This window comes from Eretmochelys imbricata, chromosome 19 (assembly GCF_965152235.1).
Source record: "Eretmochelys imbricata isolate rEreImb1 chromosome 19, rEreImb1.hap1, whole genome shotgun sequence".
In the NCBI taxonomy this organism is placed as follows: Eukaryota; Metazoa; Chordata; order Testudines; family Cheloniidae; genus Eretmochelys; species Eretmochelys imbricata.
Window position 1 is genome coordinate 6078267 of NC_135590.1, and position 18719 is coordinate 6096985.

The 18719-nt window shown below is 60.7% G+C and overlaps 1 protein-coding gene across 1 annotated transcript in view; it reads right to left on the bottom strand.

Annotated features, from left to right (window-relative positions):
- The window catches only part of ADGRB2 (adhesion G protein-coupled receptor B2), a 73509-nt gene that overhangs the window by 37858 nt on the left and 16932 nt on the right, over window positions 1-18719 (bottom strand). Inside the window, exons 2-8 of the mRNA XM_077837736.1 lie at window positions 18456-18539; window positions 14938-15102; window positions 9570-9734; window positions 5893-6057; window positions 2156-2320; window positions 1478-1579; window positions 646-752 (exon numbers count right to left, since the gene is read on the bottom strand). Coding sequence (XP_077693862.1) covers window positions 646-752; window positions 1478-1579; window positions 2156-2320; window positions 5893-6057; window positions 9570-9734; window positions 14938-15102; window positions 18456-18539 — 953 coding nt within the window. The remainder of the gene's footprint in view (window positions 1-645; window positions 753-1477; window positions 1580-2155; window positions 2321-5892; window positions 6058-9569; window positions 9735-14937; window positions 15103-18455; window positions 18540-18719) is intronic.

Here is an 18719-nt window from a genome sequence, read left to right on the forward strand (position 1 = left end):
GCAGCGATCCAGGGGCTGGAGGGACTGATGAGGAGGGTCGGGTCACAGGGGATGGAGACAGCTGGGGCGCGGGGCTCCCAAGGATGGAGTGGGGCTCAAGGGCTGGGAGAACTGGAAGCCAATGGAGGAAGGACAGATCCGACGGCGCATCAGCGGCCCCAGCCCAGGGACCTATCGGCCCAGCGGGAGCCCCGTGGCCTAGGACGCTGGCCCGGGGGGTCGACCGAGGGGACGGGACTGACCCCGTGGAGGAGGAATGAGGCATCTTCTCCTGCAGCAACGACTGCAGCAATCCCCACCTTTGGAGAACGCCAGATCAAAGCCGCCCCCCGACCAGCCACTTCAAACCACGGCCCAGGCACCCGAACCCACTGCAAGCCCTGGGAGCCCCCAACCGGCCAAGAAACAAGAGCCCCCTCAAGGAAATGGCCCCTGCAGTCAGGTGGCTGGCGGCACAGGGCACATGGGGGGCGCTCAGCAGAGTGGGCAGAGCGGGGGGGAGGGGGCTGGCTGGGCGGCTCGCTCTGTCCCTGTGCAAGGGAGGCTCAAAGCAACGCGGCCAGCAGTGCCAAGGCCGTCCCGGCACGGCGCCGGCGAGAGAGGAGCGGGGAGAGAGCGTGTGGGCCCACCAGAGCGTGCACCTACTGAGAGATGTAGGTATCTGTACTCGTGGGAGATGCAGCGGGCAAAGCTGGGCACGCCCCAGTACGCCACCCCGTGGGCATTCAGCAGGCACCGGCGGCTGGCGGATCCTAGACAAGAGGGGAAAAGAAGCATGGAGCACCCAGCCTGTGCAGCCCGAGCGCCCCCAGCCCCTGCCCCCACGCCGCCCCCCAGCCCCAGTGCCCAGTGCTCACAGCCCCCACGCCCAGCTCCAGCCCGCAGCCCCAGTGCCCATAGCCCCTGCCCCCCAGCTCCAGAGCCCACAGCCCCAGGCTCAGCTCCAGCCCTCAGCCCCTGCCCCTCAACCCCAGTGCCCACAGCCTTCCAGGCCGAGCTCCAGCCCCAGCAACCACCTGCAGCCCCTGCCCCCCAGTGCCCACAGCTCCCCAGTGCACCAGCAGCCCCTGCCTTCCAGCCTCAGTGTCCACAGCCCCCAGGCCCACATCCAGCCCCAGTGCCCGCAGCCCCCCCCAGAGCCAACGCACACAGATTCCCCCAAGTCCCAGCACCTGCCCCCAAGCTCCCAGCCCTAGCAGCAGCCTGCAGCCACCCAAACCCCACCCAACAAGGTGCCATGGGGAAGCCAGGCCGGGGAATCAGCTCTTCTAGGAAGGCAGCAGAATTACTCAGGGGCCAGCAGCCTTAGCTCAGCTTGTTCTGGGGAGTGCAAGGGGGTCCCGGGGAGCAGGCAGGGTCATGAGAGAAAAGAGCCTGCTGGCAAGTGAATCCCATAGCCCACATGCCTGGCCCCCCTCCCCATTCGGCTCTCAGCCCAGGTGGGAGCTGGGGCAGAGATGGTGCCGCGGCCGCTCACCGGTGGCGTTGGGTGGGCACTTGTTGTAGATGATCTCGCCAGCGGCCGTCTTCTTCCAGGTCATCAGCATGACGTACTCGTCCTTGCACATTTCATGGTAGGCTGCCAAGGGAATGCGAGGGTGAGATGGGCCTCCGGACGGCTGCTCTGCATGGATGGGCCACTAGACTGGTGCGGGGGGAGGGGGGTGCCTGCTGGGCAGGACTAGCAGGTATGTGGCCGGTCAGCTGGTGGGGTGGAGGGAGGACAGGCTTGAGAGAGGGAGCTGGACGGACAGCGGGCGGCTGGAAGGACGGATGCAGAGACAGCGGGTGGGTGGAAGGACAGACGGACAGGTGGAAAGATAGCGGGCGGGTGGAAGGACGGACAGACGCATGGAGGGATAGCGTGCGGGTGGAAGGACAGACAGACAGATGGAGGGACAGAGGGCGGGTGGAAGGATGGACAGAAGGTGGGTAGGTAGAAGGACAGATGGCTACAGGGAGCGCAGGCAGGTGGAAGGACAGACGGACGGGCTGGCTGGGTGTCAGGGCAGGACAGAAGGAGGAGGAGCTGGCTGGACGGAAGGCATCACACCAGCTGGTCAGAGAGAGGCAGAGTCCTTGGGTCCCGAGGCAGGGGGAGCCCGCGTGCCGGGCTGGAGGCTGAGCAGGGGTCGGCAGACTCTCCACCAAGTACCTGGGCACTTCTTCTCGTTGCACGTCTTGACCTCCTCTCCAGAGCCCTCGCACGGGTAACCTTGCATGCCCGTGCCCTGGCACATCCGGAAACGTCTCTGCCAGCCCGTGTCGCACGTCTTGGAGCACAAGCTCCAGTGGTTCCATGGGCCCCACTTGCCGTCGGCTGCGAGGGGGAGCAAGAGATGCATGTTAGGGCCCTGATGCAGGCAGGGCAGGAACCAGACAGACAGACAAGCGAGAGGGACTGCCAGAGACTGGGACACGGCCGCACCAGCCCATAATGACTTTAATCAAATATTCTACAGATTATTAAACCCATTAATCAATCGTTTCAGCTTCATTTCAACCAAACGAGACAAATGTCCCCTTGTGTCCCAGGGTGTCCTCGGCTAATTAGCACCACCCCCGGCATTCCTGTCCTTTCAGTCCCAAAACCCCCGCGCCCCAAGACCCACGCTCCCACCCTCTGCCTGCTGTGACTCAGCAGGGAGGGGGGAGTGTTGACCTGGGAATGTGCCCTGGGGATGGGAGACCTGAGAGCCTGTCACCTGAGCCAGGAGGGGGAGTGGGAGGTAACACCTCTGCCCAGGAATGTGGACGGAGGCTGCAGCAGAGAACCTGCTGGGTGGGTTTAGTTTCAGTTTGGGGCTGGGTGGTGGAACGCAGGGAACCCCAGGGCTGGGGTCTAAGCTCCCTGCTCCCCCAGAAGGACTTGACTGAGGGGTCCTGGGTGTACCCACAAGCTCTGTTTTGGACTGTGTTCCTGTTGTCCAATAAACCTTCTGTTTTACTGGCTGGCTGAGAGTCTCAGTGAATCCCAGGCAGAGGGGTGCAGGGCCTGGACTCCCCCACACTCCGTGACACCTGCCAATCCAGGGGAGCCCAGTCAGAGCCTGCCTGCTCTCCCCAGGACGCCCTCTGCGGGCCCGGCTCCAGCCACCTATGCAGCTCCCCATCCCCCCTGCCTCTCCTCCTGATGCTCCCTGGTTCAGTCCATTGGTTGTACCCCTGCAGGGCCGGGGGGACCTCCACCCCCAATGGGTCAGGGTCCGGTGCCACAGCAGAGTCCAAGGAGACGCCGCTGAGGTTCGAGGCATCGGCCAATGGTGGGTCAGTATCGCTGACAGCCTTGCACAGATGGGGAAACCAAGGCGCGGAGCAGGGAAGCGACGCACCCTGGGACTCTCAGCGAGGGGGGTGGGTTTCGAAGCCAGGCTTCCCGCCTCCTAGCCCAGCGCCCCAGGCTTTGGGTCACGCCGCCCGGCCTCGCCACTGGCACGCAGATCCAGGGGGCGGAGCGTGCAGCCTTCGAGCGGCCCAGAGCGGCAGGTTTGCAGCGCTGCCCGCCGATCTCGGAGCCTTGTGGGGCTCAGCAGCTTGGCTCCGGTCTCCCTCCCCGGCTTGTCTCTCCCCCCTCCGAGCAGCCTGGATGTGCCATGTGACCTGCCAGGAGCCGGCGCCCCCGACCTTTCCATGCAGCTCACGGCAGCCAAGTGACATTTAAAGGTCAGCAGGCACGTGACAGCGGCTGCCCTGGCTTTGCACTGGGCCGAACACCTGCCCTCCCTCCAGCGTTGGGTGCACAGGGCCTGTCTGGACCCACCCAAGGGGCCGGGGCTGACTGGGAATAGGGGGAAGGATCAAGGCCAAGCCAAGAGCATCGTCAGGAGACCTGCCCGCCCCTGTCCCGGGGCCAACTCTCACAGACCGGCTCACCCCGCGCTGGCTGTCAGGTGCAGGCTGGCAGGAAAGGACCATCCTCTGCACCGAAGGGCCACCAAGGTCCGGGAAAGGTCCTTGGCTCCGCTCGGGGTGCACGTGAGCCTATGAGACAGCTGCACCCTGCACTGGTGCCCGCTTGTGCACACTTGCCCAGGCTGCATTTGCACGTACCGACTGCACTGAAGCACACGCAGGCAGACCGCGAGCGTGAAAGCGGGAGAGAACCCTGGGTCTTTGGGGCCGCCTGCTGGACTGACAGCAAACCTCCCCCGGCTAGCGGCACGGCTAAGGGTTAAACCTCTCTGCGCGGGAGCCTGGAGGCTCACGCTGAGCCAGGCCAGCATCTCCTTGGATGTGTCCTTGGTCCTGGCAGCAACTGACCAGCCACGGGGCCCTTCGTCAGGGCATCTGCTGCTGCTGCACGCGCGCACGAGTGGTTCTGGGCGGTTGTGAAGGTTCACGCCTACATGTTCAGCTCCCCACGCTACCGGGCATGCTCGTGCATGGGCGCGTTCCCAGAGCTACGTGCCGAGTCCGTGCACCTGGGCCAGCGGGCTCCTAGTGCCATCGCGAGCGCTCGCACAGACCCTTCCCACCCCCCGCCCCCGTGGGAGCCATGGACCCCTGGCAGGCCCACGATGCCGCCGTGCCATGGGGCTAGCGCTCGAGCCCAGCGGGGAGCCACAACTATCACCAAGCGAGCAGGAGCCCCCAGGAGACGGAGACGGGTGCTCCCCAGCTCTGGACGTACCCTGTCCCCCTGCTCCTCTGCTTTAGCTCTCATAAAAGCTGACCGATTAGCTCTGTGGCGGGGAGAGGCAGCCGGGGCCCATCTGTCACCGTCGCTTGCTGACGGGCAGCTCCATCCCCACTACTTGGGGATTAGCGTTCCCATGGAGCGCAGCTGGTGCCGCAGACGGGTTCACGGGCCCTGTCTGTGGCTCAGTTTAAATGTGTTTACGCCGAGTCTGGGACCCAGCCCAGGGCCTGCCATGGAGCAGAGATGCCAGCTGCTGCGGTGGCCACAGGCTACGAGGGACAGCCGGAGCTGCTGGATGCAGAGATCCCGAAAGAACAGCTGAGACCGGGATCAGAGACCCAGGACAGCAGCGGGCTCGGGGAGCAGGACAGAGCCCATTCTACAGCGAGCACCGCAAAAACCTGGATCCGGGAGACAGGGCACCCTGCACAGAGGGTCAGGCAGCTCCTCCCACTGCACATCAGCAGCGGGGCGGCTCAGTGTGAACAAACCCCCACTCACTGGGCAAACCATGCCAAGCGTGAGGACACATGGACCCCCCCCACCCCTGCACGGCACCGCTGCTCACACACATTGCGACGCCCGGGGATCCTCCAACATGGCACCACCGCTCACACCCACAGTGACGCCTGGGGATCCCTGCACCCCGGCACGGCACCGCTGCTCACACCCACAGCGACACACGGGGATACCCCCACCCCAGCAACGCCGCTCACACTCACCGCAGTGCATGGGGATCTCCTGACGCGGCACCGCTGCTCACACCCACAGCGACACCTGGGGACCCCCCAACACGGCACCGCCGCTCACACCCACAGTGACCCACAGGGACCCCACCCCCAATGTGTCACTGCCACTCACGCACCCCACGATGCACGGGAACCCCCCCCGACAGGGCACTGACACTCACACCCACCAGGATGCACGGGATCCCCCGACACAGCACCTCCACTCACACCCAGGGCAATGCAGGCGGCCCCCCCCAACACAGCACCGCTGCTCACACCCAGCTACCGAAAGGGGGCATTTACCCACCCAGAGGTGCTCCTACTCTCCCGCCAGAGTCCCTGTGCAGGGGTTGGGCCCCAACATGCCAGCACCTGCCACATGTGGACTAGTCTGCACCAAAGCAACGCCCAGCACGGTGTCCCCAGCTTCTCCGAGCTCTGACGCCCTCCCCGTGGCCTGTCCCAGCCACGCCGCGCCCAAGCCCCCTGCCCCCACACAGCGTAAGGAGCGAGCGTGAGCCTTACTTGGGCAGTTGGGGCTGGTGCACTCCCTGGCGTCGGCGTGGGCTCCTTTGCACTCCGCCCAGCCGTGGCCCGAGACGCTGCATTTGCGCGTGCGCTGCTGGGTCCCATTGGAACACGACACCGAGCACCGGCTCCACGAGCCCCACTCCAGCCACTGACCTTCCACTGCCGGGGAAAGCACAGGAGAGAAGGTGGTCAGTGCGAACAGGAGCTGGGGGGACGGGAGGCAGGGGCAATTCCTCTTGGTCCCGGTGTCCAGATCCAGGCACGAACCTCGTCCTCCCCTATCCGGTTATGAGCTTCGGCAAAGTGTGCATCACATCCCGCTCTAGTGGCTGGCCGGTTAGAGGGTAATGGCCTACTACTGCTGCCAGCTAACAGCTGCTCCTAGAGCTGAAACTCTAGCTGCCTGTGTTGTGGTGTTCGAGGTTCTGGGTTCACCTCCTGCCTCCCCGCGGTGGTTACGGTGCTGCCCACTCCGGTGGCTCCTGTTCCCCTGCACGCCAACGGTGCAACAGTTCAGCAGAGCGCTGCCGGGTAACAGCCTGCTGCTCCCGCCGTGGGGTGCCGGTGCTGCCGGCGAGAGAGCCCCAGGCTCCAGCCACGGAGGGTGGGGGGCGCATTGCAGGGGGACTCTCTGCCTTAGCCCCAGGAGTGGTCCCGCTGCAGCGGCTCAGCGGACAGCAGGCCGAGACACACTTCGGCCTGCTCCCACCAGCTTCTTTACAGGAAGCACTGGGGGGGCGGGGGTCTGTGGGCATCCCCAGGGTGACCCCGGGCTGAGACGTGTGAGCAGCATCTCCGCTGCACGGCAGAGCCGAGATGCATCCGGAGAGCGGAAGGATCCTGCCCTGACTATGCCCCCCCACTTCCCCCACACCAGCAGAGCAGGATGAGCCATGAATCCTCCCGCTAGCCCTTAGCAGGGCCCTTACTGGGGTGCAGAGCAGACGCGACTCCTCCCCTCTGCAGCTCCCGGTGGCGCTCCGACCCGGCATGGATCTTTCCCCGGGGCGGGGGGTGTGTGTGTGTGTCCTGCCAGGCCCAGGTGGGAGGGAGCGTTAATGAGCCGCCAGGCAGCACCCGGGAGAGCTCCGAGCCCCGGCAGCCCAGAGCAGCAGGCTGGCTCTGCAGGAGCACCCGCAGGTCATCTAGGCCCCCCGTCCGCCTCCTGAGCACCCAACTCCCAGCCCCTGGCCTGACCCGTGTCCTAAAACCACCACCATGGAAATGCAGCGGATCCGCTCACTGAAACCAGGAAGGAGAGAGAAACTAACCGACGTGGGGCTCGGGGATGGCCCCGCGCGCCAGGGGATGGATCTGGGAGACAGGCCCGGGCGGGGCAGGGTGGAGGCTCAGAAACAAGCGAATACGTTTCCTCCCCATCGCTCTCGATGCACTCCTGGCCCCAGGCCCCTGTTGGGATCACATAGCTATTCGCCCTCCCCACAGGCTGGTACCAGCCTGTCTGGCCCGTCAGCCGCCCAACAGGGCAGCGAAGAGTCAGCTGGCAATCTACTGCCACAAAATCAATAACTGGATGAGAGAGAGAGAGAGAGAGAGAGAGAAAAAGCGCTTCGGGCCAGATCCGCAGCTGGTGTAGCCATCACCGCTCGACGGCAAGGGGACCCGGCCCACTCGCTCCAGTGGAGCAGGGCCCATCGACCCCAGCTGGGGCAGTTGTTCTTTGCCTCCCCTCATTCCCGTTTCCTCCTGCTGGCTCCTGGTGGGCACCGTGGGGCTCTGGGAGGGTTCCCACCCCGGCATGCCATGCCATCCCCCGCCCTGGGCCACTGCCCAGCTCTGCCCTGGAGGGAATTGCTCGTTAGCCCTGGACACAAAGCTGCTTACAAACGATCCGCCTGCAGGCTGCTGGGTGCTACGTGTCAGCGTCCCCCCCGACAGAGATGAGCGACACCCGCCCACCATGCTGGGTCAAAGGCAGAGCCCGGAGTGACCCACTGCAGCCCAGGTACTGTGGGGCAGCAACCCTCCACCCCTGGGCCTCTGAGCTAGGGAGACACCCTGGAGACATGAACAGCGTTCAGGGGGAAGAGCCCCCACATCCCCGATCTCTCGGGGAGTATCCCAAGGGGCCGTGTCAGGACTCAGCACGGAGGTGGGGGTTCCACAGAAAGGGGGAGCCCCTCGTCCTCTGCTCTCCCCCGGCCAGCGACGGGGCGGGCAGGAGTCACCGCTGACGGAGCTACACGCTGCCCCTCCTTTAAAGCAGCAGGCATAGATGGGGCGGCCACCCGCAGCCTCGCTGGCAATTTCACACCAGCAGCCCCCGCCCGCTGGGGAGCTCTGGCTGCTGAAAGGGAACTGGCAGCCAAGTTCCCTGACGGGACAGGCCCAGAGCCCCCCTATGCCTGGCACCGCTCCCAGAGGGGTCTACTTACAATCTCAGCTGGCCCATTGTATGCTCCTGCCCCTATAGGGCCCCTTCTCCGATACCCCACAGCTCCTCCCCCTTACTCTGCCCTATATGCCCCCTCACCCCATCCCACAACTCCATTCTTGCCCATAGAGCTCTGCGTACCCACATCTCATGCCTCACTACAGCCCCATCACATCACCCTCCTTTGCCCTCACACCTCCCTCCTCCAGCGCCCCAGGGAACAGCTGTGGCCTCCCGGCGCGCACAGGGCCTGTGAGCTAACAAGCCAGGCTGGGGCATAGCACAATATGCCACCCAGACGTCTCACAGTCCTGTCTCAGGAAGACTCTGCTCCCGTTCCTCCTCCCCAGCCCCCGGGGCTCTCCCCCTCCCCACAAGGGGCTGGAATCAAGGCGACCCTCTGGGGACGCTCAGTGTATTTCACGTGCATCCCGCACGCCCACAGAAATGTCACCTGCTGAGCCCGCCGGGGCCCCGGCCGAGCTGCCACATATAGTGAGACGGCTGCGTTTGCTGCTAGCCCCCGGATCACAGGCACTGGCCCCATCGGGAGCTGGACACAGGCCATTCAGCCCCAGAGCTGGGGAACCTGGGCTTTAATGTGGGGGGGGTGTCTGTCTAAGCTGGAGTCACGTATCCCCCTCCCAGTCCCCCCAGCCGCCCCCTTCGCTCGCACTCACACCTCGCTCCCCTGGGTCACCCCCCGCCGGCCTCATTGCGACCAAACTCCCGTCCGAGTCCCCTTCCAACCCGCTGTCCTAGCTCAGGGAAAGGAACAAACGGGCATGCCTCGTCTGCTCCCCAAATCATCCCTCTCCAGCACGACATCTGCATCCCGTGCCACAGCCCTATCAGTCCCCCCGCCCGCCCCTCGTGATCCCCACACACACACACACGTTGCTCCCTGCGCTCCGAGCCTGCGTGCCGGCTAGCGGATAGCTGAGGGGCAGCCGGGGGACGGAAGATGACCTCGGTACCAGTCTCTCTAGGCTGTTCCCAGGGCTCCCAGCCCCGGGGGGAACCTAACGCATAGGACCTCAAAAGGTCTTTGCCTTTGATTTCAGTCCAAGCTGGGAGCCTAAATACCTTTGAGGATCAGAGCCTAAGTGCCCTGAGACCGCCCAGGGACGGGAGCTGCCTTTTCTGAGCGTGGCGTGGGGCTGTCTCCGGGGGCGAGGCCACCTGAGGGCTTCGAGGGATGGCCAGGGAAGGCAGGCAAGCGGGAAAGCCGAGCGGGAAAGCGCGGAGGAGAAGAGCCAAGGAGCGAGTTACTAACCAGGGCAGATTGCGATATTGCAGGGCTTAGTCTGCACCTCGGGGCCCTCGCAGGCCTTCCCGCCGTGCTGCGGAGCTACGCACTGCCGGGTTCTCGTCCTGGCCCCTCGCCCGCAGGTCACGGAGCACAGACTCCACGGGGACCACTCCTCCCACAGGCCGTGCACTGCAATACAGCACACAGCAATCACGCCTCCGGCCCAGCCCGCACGCAGCAGACGGCATGGCGGGGGACGGGGATTGGGGGCGCTCCGTCCCAGGAGTGCAGGCCCGCACCCAAAGCAGCACCCCCACGGCAGAGGGAAGGCCTGAGCTGCTGCACTGAAGACCTGGAAGCACTTGTGAAACGGGGCTCAAATCCCACCATGGCCAGGGAGGCATCACAACCCTCGTTCTACGGGTGGGGAAGCTGAGGCACGGATCAGCGATGTGACTTCTCCAAGGCTACACAGTGAGTCAGTGGCAGTGCTGGGAACAGAACCCAGGAGTCCTGACTCCCACTCCCCTGCTCTGACCACTGGAGCTCTCCTCCCTCCCCGGGACTCAACGATCACAAGAAATGTTCAGAGGGCAAGGGGGCCACAGAGATAGCGGAGGAGCGAGGGTCTGTCTCCCACACAGCCAGGTCAGACTCTCCCCCAGTCCCTAGTCTCAGCCACACCCCCTAGTATAACCTCCTAGCTAGAGCACGTTAACCCAAGGCAGCCTTTTCCTTCGGGCTGGTTCCAAAGGGTGTTTTGGCTGCGGTGGCAGTGAGGTGGGGCCAAGAGTGATTAAAAGATCCCAATGAATGCTCGACATGGTGGGAGATCAGCAGACTCCAAGGCCCAGGGGATCTTTGGGTGATGGCCACCACACCAGGGGGTGAACCGGGGACCTCCTGAGCTAACCGCATGAGCTGCCACAGCAGAAGTCAGGACTCCTGGGTTCTATTCCCAGAGCCGCCACTGACTCGCCATACGTCCTGGGAGGAGTCACTTCACCTCTCCGAGCCTGTTTCTCTCGCTGAGCCTATAACAGACCCACATTCTCTGTGGGCATTGCACAGGGGTGGAGCTGTAAAACGCCCCCCACTGGGTTACAGCGGGCACCTAACGCCCTTCGGGCCTGTCTACACAAGAAACGAGCACTTATCTAACCTCAGGTGTGAACTGAAACCGATTTAGTGCAAGCTCCTGTGCAGACACCCTTAGTCCAGTTTCGCTTAAGTCGATTAGGAACAGGTTTATTTACGCCAAAATAACCTGAAACCAGAACAGCCACACGTGGCTTTGCTCCAGTTTAACTAAAGTGGTTTCAAAGCCTATTTAGATTAATAAAGCCTAAGGCTACAGGGGACCTCTGTGATCCTCTGGTCGGCCTTCCTGTGTAGCACCAGCCAGAGAAGTTCCCTGAAATAAGTTGAGCTAGTGGCACCTTCCCCTGCAGACAAGGCCTTGAAAACCTGAATGTCCGGCTGCAATCTGATGCGTGTGGAGGATCCACGTGGGACCCCACTGGCGACCCCAGGACCCTGCCTAGCTGTGAGAATCCGGTCACAGACTCCGGTGGCAGGACCACACACTAATCGGGCCACAGGATCATGGCCCGCTTCGGACTTATAAAAAAAAAATGGTTATTTTTCAAAATTCCAGTTTCTGATTTTTAAAAATAATTCAGGTTTGTTAAAAATAAAAGAGTCAATAAAGGAACTGAAGGACTTGTGGCACCTTAGAGACGAACAAATTTATTTGAGCATCAGCTTTCGTGAGCTACAGCTCACTTCACCGGACGCATTCAGTGGAAAATCAACATCCGATGAAGTGAGCTGTAGCTCAGGAAAGCTGATGCTCAAATAAATTGGTTCGTCTCTAAGGTGCCACAAGTCCTCCTGTTCTTTTTGCGAATACAGACTAACACGGCTGCTACTCTGAAACAAAGGAACTATTGCACAGGGGGCGAGAGGCGGGATGCTCCTGCTCCTCCGCTGATGTTTATAGGGGTCTTGCCAACCACAGTGAAACCGATGAACCAAGGAGGGGAAAGCAGTGAAACCGACTAGATGCAAAGGGCCAAGTTTCCACTGGTTCAGCACCGGCAGTCAGAGCCCTCGTGCTTTACATTTCCATGGCTCCGCCGGCAGCTTCAACACCTCGCCCATCTTCAAAGCCTTTGCGTAGCATCTTTAGTCCTCAGGGAAGTGAAGTGAGCTGTAGCTCACGAAAGCTCATGCTCAAATAAATTGGTTCGTCTCTAAGGTGCCACAAGTCCTCCTTTTCTTTTTGCGAATACAGACTAACACGGCTGTTACTCTGAAACCTGAGCTTTCTGAGACTCAAACAGCAGTTGGGAGGGATAACCTGAAAGCTCCGGGAAGAGGAGGAGAAGACCGAGCCATCACTGAGCTAAAAGCCTTCAGCCTGGAGAAAAATCTCCTCCTGGCCTAGAGGAGGGGACACAGCCCGCGTCAGCCCGTGGTTGGGGAACGCAGAGGAGAGTTATGACATGACAAGCAGACTCTTTCTGCCCACGCTGTCATTTTATGACAGCCAGGAAGCCCCCAAAGGGGGCCAGTCAGGACCATCAGATTAGACTGAGAGAGAGAATCCAGCTGCAGGGAAGCAAAGGCCCTGATCCTGTAATGACCGTGGCTCCTTGAGCCCACCCGCAGCTCATCCGAGGCCATGGCAATAGGAAGAGGTCAACTCTCAGAGCAGCTCCTACCGCCGCCCCCACACCGCCCTCCTCTTGCTTGTGGGGATTGAGCCCATGACAAGTCTGTTGGGTTTTTTATTCCACTAGCACTTGCAATGAAATGAAGCCAGGCTTGGCAATCAGACTGGGAAGATCAGGAAGGGCCAGAAGGGTAGAAGATGGGGAGGCCCTGTCTGGACTAGGATTCAAGGCGTGGTCTTAGCACTCACCTGCTAACACATATGGCAATCTAGGGTGGATAATAAAAATAACACCGAGCCCTTTTCGGCCCTAGCTCCCATCATTATCCCCACTGTGTCGAGGGGGAAATCGAGGCAGAGAGCTGGGAAGTGACTTGCCCAGGGTCACCCAGCAGCAGAGCTGGGAATAAAATGAAGGTCTCCTACATCTCAGCCCAGGGTTCTACCCACTAGGCCACACATGCCAGGCCGACTGAATTAAAGGCCAGGCTCCCCAGTCCCCAGGCTGTAAGTCAGCCAGTTTAGCACGTGTGAAAGGCTCTCGCTTGTAAGGTCACACCTCAGCCCCTGGCCTGGACAAGGCCCCTGGGCAGGTGGCTGAACAAGGGAAAACACCGATACCACTCACAGGTCTGCAGCAGAACCAGTGTGGTGCCTAGCATCCTTCCCAGCCTTGGAGCCCCAGACCAGCCAAGGCCAGCGACATGCTGGGCCCAGTCCTCTCAGCTGACGTCTGTGGGAGCGGAAGATGCTCAGGACCTGGTCTGGCAATTCAAGGGGCTCCCCGCGCTGCTGGCCACTGAGCCGAGGGGGACCAGATGTCCCGATTTTACAGGGACAGTCCCGATTTTGGGGGCTTTTTCCTATATAGGCACCTATTACCCCCCACCCCCGTCCCGATTTTTTACACTTGCTATCTGAGCCTGAGCCGAGATGGATCACTGAGCTGGCTGGGTGCGTGTCAGGTAGGGAGACTTGCCCCCACTCGGGAGAAGCTGCCCACCTCTCTCTGAGCTCCCAAAGACAACGCCACCCCGGGGGGCGGCTAGGCTAGCCCAGTACGGAGCCAGGGGCTCGGGTGGGTCTGTAGTCGGACGGCCAGCCCGAGCCGCCACGGACACAGGGCTGTTTTTGGCACCTTCGCTCGAGCAGAGCATGCCTGGGCACATCTACCCGAGCAGGGAGTCACCCTCCCGGCTGCTGTGTAGACATGCCCTGAGTGTAACAGCACAAGGCACAGGACCGAGATGTCCCTGGCAGCCAGGGAACCTGCTCCCAACGGGCTGGCCGTGCACAGCCAACGCTCCAAGCTTCACGTGCCGGCTACCTGCGCTCTAACCCCGCAAGCCGGTGCCGGGGACACGGGACCTATAGGCACCGTCCTTCCAGGCCACCGCATGCACCATCTCTATGGGATCCAGGCAGGCGCCGTCCTCCCCCGATTGAATCCCTCCTTCTACCCAGGCAAAGACTCGTTCCCTACCCTAAAATACCTTCCTCCCTGCTGGGGGCCTGTGTGGGGCATTTCCCGCAGCAGAGAGACACCACCTGGCAGGGGATTGCTGAGCGCTTTGGCCGGGTCGCCAGCCCTGGGAGTTTCAGTTCGTGCCCAGGTTCAGCAGGGGAGAATCAGGGCACGCCTGGTCCCTGCCTCACTCGCCACTCGGGGGCTCTGGTTCTGTCCTGTGGGTGAAGGGAGCTCAGCCCCATGGCACTGCCTGAGCCTGCAAGCAAGTGTCGCGATGGTTTTTGTGGGTGCCTGTCTCCACTCGGAGCTGGGCTGAGAACCCACCTAACTCACCGCACCAACGTCATCATCAGGATTATCTGCTTAGCATACCAAGATCCCGGCTGGTCAGCGTAACGTTAGAGATAAATACACCACGCTCACACATGTCAGCGCCTCGTGCGTGAAGCCAAGGTTCAGTCCTACAGAGGTGTCCCCTGGGGGACAGGATATGGGCTACACCCTGCGTCCTGCACGTCTCTTGCTCAGGCCAACGGATTAACTACACTGGTGTAAATGAGAAATCACTTCTCCTTACCACGACAGTCACTCGGGATTCACGGCAGCATGAGCCAGCTCAAAGCCCGGTTCCGCATCCCCTTTGAGAGCTGGATTGGGATCTAACCCCACCCACGCTGCACTGCCCCAGGACAGAATACCCACCCCGCGCCAGCACCTTGTGAGGGGCGGGCCGGGGTCTGGTCTCACATGCCCCAGGTCAAGTGGCTCTCCTGGAGCCAGTGGCGTTTCACCCCTCCCTGACACAGCTGAGATCAGGATCCAGTGGGCGGATCCCAGAGCAGGAAACCAGGCGTAGAAAGGACAGGAGTTTCTCACTTGGCCCTTAAAATGTCCTGCTGCTGCTCCCCCAGGCAGGATGGGAATGGCTCATGAGGAGGCTGGGTCCCCCATGGGAGGGTGGTGTGGGGGCTGGGAGAGAGACCATCACTCCAGCTCAGGAAGGGGGAAAGAGAAGCCTAGGGTTACCCCATCCCTGCCATCCTGATCCCCACAGCTCACCTACCTGGCAAGCTGACGCTCATTGCAGCCTGGGACGGGTGGCTTTGCACATCCTAGCGATACAGCATCTCTGCACCCCCATGGGGCCAGTTTGTGCCAGTGGGTGAGAGGTGGGGGCAGGGGACCCTAGTTATGAAATGGAACCAAGTGCCACAACTCCCCCCTCCACGCTGCCAGCCCCCCTGTACCTGGGCAGGTGGCCGTGTTATTGCATATCCGCGTCTCCCGCAGCAGCCCGCTGCACAGCGTCCCGTAGGGAGACGAGACGCAGGAGCGTGTGCGCACCTGAGAGCCCTGCCCGCACGTCAGGGAGCAGACGCTCCACTGGGACCACTCCTCTGCGGCGGGGTCTCCTGTGGGGAGAGAGGGAGAGACACGCGTTGGCCAACCGGCCTCTTTCAAAACGCAGTGTGCCCCCCAGCTGGACACAGACACGCACACATTGCCCAATTGGCCTGCGGAACTCACTGCAACATGCTGTCATTGAGCTTAGCAGGGTTAAAAATAAAGGGACTGGACATTTATCTGGAGAGTGAGAGGAGCCAGGTTTACACTGGGGAGGCTTAATAAAACAAAGGAGCTTTGGGAAGGAATCAAAGCCCTCCTGCCCCAGGGCTAACCTCTAATGGTTCTAACCTCTAATGGTTCTAACTAATAGGGGTCAGGAGCGAATTTCCCAGGGGGCAGGTTATCCCGGAGCTGCAGGGTTTATTGCACCTTCCTCTGAAGCAGCTGCTGCGGGCCAGTCGGAAGCAGGACACTGGGCCCTGATCGGATCCAGTCTGGCTCCGTTCCTAGGAAAGCTCCATGGCCAGTGGCGGTTGGGCTGGCAGGCCCAGCAGCTGTTTGGCTGCGTGGGCCCAGGGCTCCATTTCTCTTTCTCCCGTGAGCAGGTGTGATATTGACATTTACAACAATCCGACTCTTATTAAGCTTGATGATCCGTTTGAAGTTACTGGACAGGCCAGCAGTAGGGATATCCATTCAAATTAAGAGTGAACGTACGCAGGAGGCCTGGGAAGGGGATTATTATTTGCTGGAGACAGAGAGAGCGGAGATTAGCTGGAACGGGGCTCCCAGCAAGGTGCTCACACACTCAGTCAGAAATTAAAGGGTGGGATAGAATTTTGAGCTGTTATTACCCATTACAGGCTGGGTCCTGCTCTCAGCTCCGCCGGTGTAAATCAGAAGTAACATCACCCAAGCCAGTGGAGTCAGCTAGTGAAAATCAGCATAAATACTGACCTCAAAGGAGCTGCGCAGATTTACACCAAGTGACGATCTGGCCCGCTGACCTCAATGGAGCTAGGCCAACTTACTGGGGATCTGGCCCACTAGATGCAGGGTATCCGGTACACCACCTGATTCGTTCCATAGTACTTGAACGCCAGTGTGTTATCTGGCACGGTTTATTATCGTAGGGTTGCTGGTGAACAGTGGGGCTGTGTCCTTAATTTACTACAACTGTAACAATCCATGGCACCTTGGCAGCATTTTTAATCCATGTATCTCAGTGCCCATCGGCTTGATTATCAGTCGTTTGTTATTGTAGGGTTGCGCGTACGCACCACTTTGTTGTTATGAAGCTCCAAGGCAGGAGCGCTGGGGCCGGCCACACCACTGCAGGGCTGGACGCTGGTTTGTTATTGTCGGGTTGCCAGGGCCGCACACATTCTTGTAGTACTGTAGAGGTTCCCGTCCCAAACCGGGAGCTTTAACTCACCCACAGTTCAGTGCGTGTTCGCGCAGCACCAGGTTCTGTTCAGGTCTCACAGCCAGCGAGACACCCAGACAATAGGATAAGGACCCAATCCTGCTCCCAGGAAAGTCAATAAGTTTGGCTGCTGACTTCCACAGAGACAGGATTGAAAGGGGCAGGGAGGTGTCCGCTATAGGACAGCAGGGCTCTTCTGCGGGCCCAGCGTGTTGGCAGGCATTGATCTCACTGGCAGGGCGGGGGCTCGTTAATGCCAACCTGAGTACAAGGAGGACGAGCAGGAGCCAAGACAGAGGAAGTCCTGCGAGGGAAAGCTGCTCCTGCCCCTACCAAAGCCGGCTGCAAACCCCCCCTTGGATTTCAACAGGGACAGGATCAGGCCCCTACATGGGAGCGATCTCCAAGCCGTGGGCATGGCAGTATCTGAGATCCGCAAGCCAGACTCACTGCACCCTGATCACTCCTGCCGATTCAGGCTCCATCCAACTTGCCAAGCACGGAGCAGCCCACAGCCTATAAATCCGGGAGTGGGCAACAAGAGGCGCTCAAATGACCCCGTTGAATTCGCTAAATAAATATGTTTGAACTAAACAATTAACAGATTTTTTTTTTCACTCCTCTAAGGAAGGTGCAAAGAAAATACAGACATGGAGCAAATTAAGTGGGCGCACGGGCTGGGAACAAAGGAACTCGCTCAATCTCCAGAGATCGCGCAGGGCACCATGTAAATGGAAGCCAGACAGTTGTTTTTAAACTGTCAGGGTTTTCTCCTTAATTAAAACGCACAGAACTATCATCATCCCCGGGCTGATTTATGGGACAGCCCGGTGGAGAACTGGCTTCCCGTCACACGCAGCCTGCTGCAGAGTGCCACTGAGGCTGATCAGTTTGGCCCCTGCTCCATCCCAGAGGTGGCTGCCTTGCAACACTTAGCATTAATGTTCAATGAGCTGTGCAGACATGAGCTAATTATACCTCACCGCAGCCCTGGGAGGGAGGGAAACAGTATCGCCCCTGGGTATTTTTTTGGTTTTACACATGGGGAACTGAGGCAGAGGGGCAGCGGCCCAGATCGTCAAAAGTACTAAGGTGCCTAATTCCCAGAGTGATGTGACAAGGCCACACAGTAAGTCAGTGGCAGAACTGGGATTAGAACTCAGGGCCTCCTGCTTTTTTAGAACCACCAATGGGCCCCAATCAACAACAAGGCCCCATTGTGCTGTACATATTACTATTCATTGTGTTAATTATGGTACTGCCTTGGGACCGTCCAAACTCATTGCGCTAGGCGCTGTACATACGCACAGCGAGACAGTCCCTGCCTGAAAGAGCTTACAATTTAAACAGCCAAAGGGTGGGAGAAAGGGATAGAACATACAAGAAGCCAATGGGAAACCGAGTGCAGAGAGATGAGGTGACTTGGCCAGGTCACTCAGGGAGCCAGTGGCAGAAAAGGGAACTGAAGCCAGGCCTGCTAGAGCCCAGTCCAGTGCCCAGCACAATGGGGCCCTAGTCTCTGCCTGGGACTCCTAGTAATACAAATAAATCATCATCACCATTAACCCCAAACCCCGCCTTGCTATCCTTCAGGGCAGGTTGGGTGGGGCCCTGGCCCTACCGTCTGGCTAGAGAAGTCCCACAGCGCTTGGCTCTGGGCCAAGCCTCGTCCAGGCCCAGCAAGAGCCACCGGCAGCTGCTGCATTTGCTTGGGGGCTGGCGGCACTTAGGGAAGGGCCGATGATGCTGGAACGTCTTCCCCAGCCTGCGGGTAGATTCGTTGCCTCCAGGGGAGGCTGCAAGTCTGTCCATTTCCCCCAGATTTCCTGCAGGAAGCACACACCTGTGTGTGTCCGGACAAGATGGCCCACAGGGACCGGCCAGCATTGTGCAGGGTGTGGTACTTCCCCAAGGAACTCGCGCCCTGGCTACCCGTCTCCCGGTTTAAACGCACCGCCTCACCCACAGAACCTGCCCTCCCAGCACCGTTACCTGTCTGGGCCATATGAACCCCGGGTTCGTCCGCCGACCGCGGCCACTGTGTTTTCACCTTCTGATTCTCTTCCACGTCATCGCCTGAGAGGAGGAGAGGGAGACACTGGTGAGAAAGTGTGTGTGGGGGGTATCTGTGTCCTGGCCTACAGGAGTCTGGGGCTGCTACAGGGGTCTGTGCGGGCTGCTCACGGCAGACCTACACTGGGGGAATCCTCCCCTCCCCAGTCACTTGTGGGACCTTTACGCCATGGGACTGGTGGC